Source organism: Solanum pennellii, chromosome 7, assembly GCF_001406875.1.
Source record: "Solanum pennellii chromosome 7, SPENNV200".
NCBI lineage: Eukaryota > Viridiplantae > Streptophyta > Magnoliopsida > Solanales > Solanaceae > Solanum > Solanum pennellii.
In genome coordinates, this window is record NC_028643.1 from 50,763,845 (window position 1) to 50,768,844 (window position 5,000).

The 5,000-nt window shown below is 33.8% G+C and overlaps 1 protein-coding gene across 1 annotated transcript; it reads left to right on the top strand.

The window, feature by feature from the left end:
* Positions 1-743: 743 nt before the first annotated feature.
* Positions 744-1,679, top strand: LOC107025065. The gene has a single exon (XM_015225933.1). It carries the CDS (start codon positions 744-746, stop codon positions 1,677-1,679), a length of 936 nt encoding a protein of 311 aa, XP_015081419.1.
* The last annotated feature ends 3,321 nt before the right edge of the window (positions 1,680-5,000 follow it).

Consider the following 5,000-nt stretch of genomic DNA (forward strand, 5'->3'; position numbering starts at 1 on the left):
ATAGAATAATAATAATAGTAATAATAATAATAGTGATAGTAATAATAATAATAATAATAATAACAATAAGAAGAAGAAGAAGAATTATTATAATAATAATAACAATAAAAATAATAATAATAATTATAGTATTAATATTAATATTAATAATAATAGAATAATAATAATAGTAATAATAATAATAGTGATAGTAATAATAATAATAATAATAATAACAATAAGAAGAAGAAGAAGAATTATTATAATAATAATAACAATAAAAATAATAATAATAATTATAGTATTAATATTAATATTAATAATAATAGAATAATAATAATAGTAATAATAATAATAGTGATAGTAATAATAATAATAATAATAATAACAATAAGAAGAAGAAGAAGAATTATTATAATAATAATAACAATAAAAATAATAATAATAATTATAGTATTAATATTAATATTAATAATAATAGAATAATAATAATAGTAATAATAATAGTAATAATAATTATTATAACAAAAATAATAATTATAGTAATAATAATAATAATAATAGTAATAATAATAATAGTGATAGTAATAATAATAATAATAATAATAATAATAATAATAATAATAATAATAATAGTAACAATAACAATAATAGCAACAGTAATAATAATAGTAATAATAATAGTAATAATAATAAAAAAAAAAAACCTCTCCTTCCCAAATGCTCTCAGCTCATGTTAGCATAACGTGAGCCGGACGGTGAAAATGGCGAGGGGAAGAGGTAGTGGACGAGGAAGAGGTCGGAAAATGCCAATTATGAATGATGTTAGCTCAACAGAAGCTCGTGTGGAAGCATTAGGGCTACAGGAGCAGATACCAGCTCAAAATGAGGAAGCAAGTATTGAAGCTGAGGTTGCTAGAAGCACCAAAGTAGTTAGGAAATTGAGCTTAGATTCACTAAGAACTGATGAGGTAGTGTTTGAGAACTCAGATCCGGAAGGGTTTGAAGAAGAAAGTAAAGTAGATGGTAATGGAACAGTAATAAGGAACTCAGATGAGAAACTAAGTGAAGAAGAAGGAAACAGGATTGATAATGAACAGGAGCAAAAGAAGGAGGCAAATGAGTCATGGGTTAGTATGTTTAAGAACAATCGAGTTGCAAGCAATGGAATCCAAATAACTTACTTTCCACCACAGGTAGTTGATGGCCAAACAATGGTGCAGTTGGAGGAGAAAGAGGTACAAGAAGAAGAACAGAAATGGAAGTGTGCTCTCATTGCATATGTGGTTGGAGAATGCTCTGGATATAACACTATGAAGAGATATATAATGATGAATTGGTCAAGTGTGAGCAAACCTGAAGTTTTTCTTCATGAGGATGGATACTATTTAATCAAATTTCAGAAGATTAGTGACATGAATGAGATTTTATTCTCTGGGCCCTATACTATCAACAATCAACCAATCATTCTGAAACAGTGGTGTCCTGAGTTTGATCTTGGAAGTGAATTCCTAACAGAGATTCCATTATGGGTGAACTTTCCAAAATTGCCTTTAAACTGTTGGGGTGTGGGATCCTTGAGTAGGATTGCAAGTGCTATAGGAGTTCCCCTCTTTGCTGATAAATGTACCACTAAGAAAACTAGGATATCATATGCTAGAATGCTTGTTGAAGTTAATGTTACAAAAGCTATACCTTAGAAGATAACAGTAGTGGATCCAAATGGGAAGACATTTATGCAAGATGTTGTGCTAGAATGGAGGCCCCAATATTGTGATAGATGCCAGAAGATAGGGCATCTGTGTCAAGTAGAGCAAGCAACGAAGGAAGAGATGCCAAAGAGAAGAAAGCCCTGGAAAAAAGTAACTCAAACCTGGCAATACAAAGGTCCAATTTCACAAAAAATTGAGCATGAAAAAGTGGATGAACAAAGGCAAGAGATCACTCTTTTGGCTAATTTTCCTATGCTGAAAGCTATACCAACAAGGAATGGTTTTGAGAGTCTCATGCATAACAAAATGGCTTCACTATCTGTTGATAGAGGTGGAGCATCAAAGACTTGTTGATGAAGTGGTTGTTCTTGAATGTGAGAGGTATGAATAAGAGGTATAAGCAGAAAGAAATTAAGCTGCTGTTACATCAGAATAAAGTTAATTTGGCAGGGTTAATTGAAACAAGAGTTAAAGAGAAAAATATGAAAACAGTTCTTAAAGGGATAAGTCCAGGGTGGAAGATGATAAGTAATTATACTGATAGTCCTAATAGAAGAATTTGGCTGGTTTGGGATGATAATTGGTATGAGATTAAGGTGATTAATAGCTCAGCTCAACTCTTGCATTGTCAGGTTAATGAGAGAAGCAAAGATTATCAGTTTATAGTGACTGTGGTGTATGGATTTAATAAAGTGGAACAGAGGAAAAGTTTATGGCAGGAACTGAAGACAATGTCAAAAGGTATTACTCAATCTTGGCTCATTGCAGGAGATTTTAATGTTGTTCTTTCTACTAAGGATAGGCTGGATGGAGGTCCTGTTACTAAGAATGAAATACAAGATTTTGGTGATTGTGTTAGAGATATGGAGGTTATTGAATTGCAATGGAAAGGGAACTACTATACCTGGAATAACAAGCAGTGTGGAGAAGATAGAATATCAAGTAGAATTGATAGAGCATTTGGAAATGATGAATGGATGGATAAATGGGGACATGTTACTACTGAATATGGGAACCCAAACATATCTGATCATAGCCCTATGATGAATGTTTTACAAAAAACTCAGCAGCATGGAAAAGTCAGCTTTATGTTCTTTAATGTATGGACTGAACATGAAAGTTTTATGGACAAGGTGGAGGAAGTATGGAGAAGAGACTATGGGAATAACATAATGAAGCGAGTGTGGTGTAAATTGAAGGATCTTCAGCAAGTTCTAACTCAGTTGAATAACAAAGAGTTTAAATACATTGGGAAGCAGATTGAGATGGCTAGATTGGAGATTGCTCAAGTCCAAGATCAGCTAAAAGAGAAAGCTACTGATGAGCTAGTTGAGAAGGAAAAAGATTTACTAATCAAGCTTGAAAAATGGTCAATGATAGAATAAAGTGCTCTGAGGCAGAAGGCAAGGATAAAATGGATTCAATTAGGAGATGCCAACAATAAGTTTTTCAGCTCAATTATAAAGGAGAGAACTCACAAGAAACAAATCAGGAATATTATGTCTTTGAAGGGTAAGATGCTTTATACTCAGCATGATATTCAGGGTGAGTTTGTGAGCTTCTACAAGAGTCTTATGGGAACTTCAGCAGGCAAACTACCAGCCATTAATACTCAAGTGATGAAAAGAGGGCCTACTCTAACAAAGCAGCAGAGAATACAACCATGTGCTGAGGTAACAGAACAAGAGATATATGAAGGTTTGAAGTCCATAGGGAATGATAAGGCATCAGGTATAGATGGTTATAATGCTTACTTTTTTAAGCATACTTGGCAGATCATTAAAAAGGATATCATTGAGGCTGTTCAGAGTTTCTTCACAAAAGGCAAGTTGTACAAAGCCTTTAACTGTACTCTGGTTTCTCTCATTCCAAAAGTTCAGAATCCCAAAACAGTGAAAGAATACAGACCAATAGCCTGTTGTACTGTGGTGTATAAGATCATCTCCAAAGTTCTAACTAATAGGCTGCATGGAGTGATACAAAGTGTTATTTGTGACAGCCAGGCTGGATTTATCCCAGGAAGGAAGATTTCTGATAATATAGTGCTTGCTCATGAGTTGGTTAAAGCTTATACTAGGAAGCATATCTCTCCTAGATGCATGTTGAAGATTGACTTACAGAAGGCTTATGATTCAGTGGAATGGGCATTCTTGGAGCAAATAATGTTTGGATTAGGATTTCCTGAGATGTTTGTGCAATGGATAATGAAATGTGTTAAAACTGTGAATTACTCTATAATAGTTAATGGACAGGTTTCACAAAGTTTTGAAGCAGCTAAAGGGTTGAGACAAGGAGATCCAATGTCTCCTTTTCTGTTTGCTATTGCAATGGAGTATCTTAGTAGGACACTTAAAGGTCTTAAGGCTGATAAAAAGTTTAAGTATCATCCTAAGTGTTCAAAGCTTGATGTTACTCATTTATGTTTTGCAGATGACCTTTTATTGTTTGCAAGAGGTGATCTTGAGTCTGTTAAAGCAATTCATTTATGTTTCTCTCACTTTTCTCAAGCTTCAGGGTTACAGGCTAATCTCAATAAAAGTTCAATATATTGTGGAGGGGTGCAACTAGAAGTGAGACAACAGATTGTTCAACAGTTAGGATACAACATGGAGGAATTGCCTTTCAAATATTTGGGAGTGCCTTTATCAACTAAGAAAATGTCAGTTATGCAATGGTATCCATTAATTGATAGAATACTGGCAAGAATCAACTCATGGACAGCAAGGAAGCTATCTTATGCAGGGAGAGCTCAATTGGTACAGACAGTACTATTTGGTGTTCAATCTTATTGGGCACAATTATTCATTTTTCCAGCTAAGATAATCAAGTTGATTGTTTGTGTAGAAGCTATTTGTGGTCAGGAGTTGGACATGTTACTAAGAAGGCTCTAATAGCATGGGAGAAAGTTTGTAGGCCTAAAAGTGAAGGTGGCATGGGGTTGATAAACATGCAAGTGTGGAATAGAGCAGCAGTAGCTAAACTCTGTTGGGACCTAGCAAACAAAGAAGACAAGCTATGGATTAAATGGATTCATACATATTATTTAAAAGGGCAGACTGAATGGCAGAAGAGAGATCAAGCCAGCTGGATGATCAGGAAAATTATGAATGCTAAACACATAGTTGATCAGTGTCAACCAAGGCAGGGAAAAAGGGTGATCAAACACATTTATGAATATCTAAGAGGGGAGAAGATCAAGCCTGAATGGAGGTGTTTAATGTTTAAAAATGCAGCCAAACCAAAAGCAATTTTACTCTTTGGATATTGTTGAATAGGAAGCTAGCAACAGTGGATAGGCTTACTAAATGG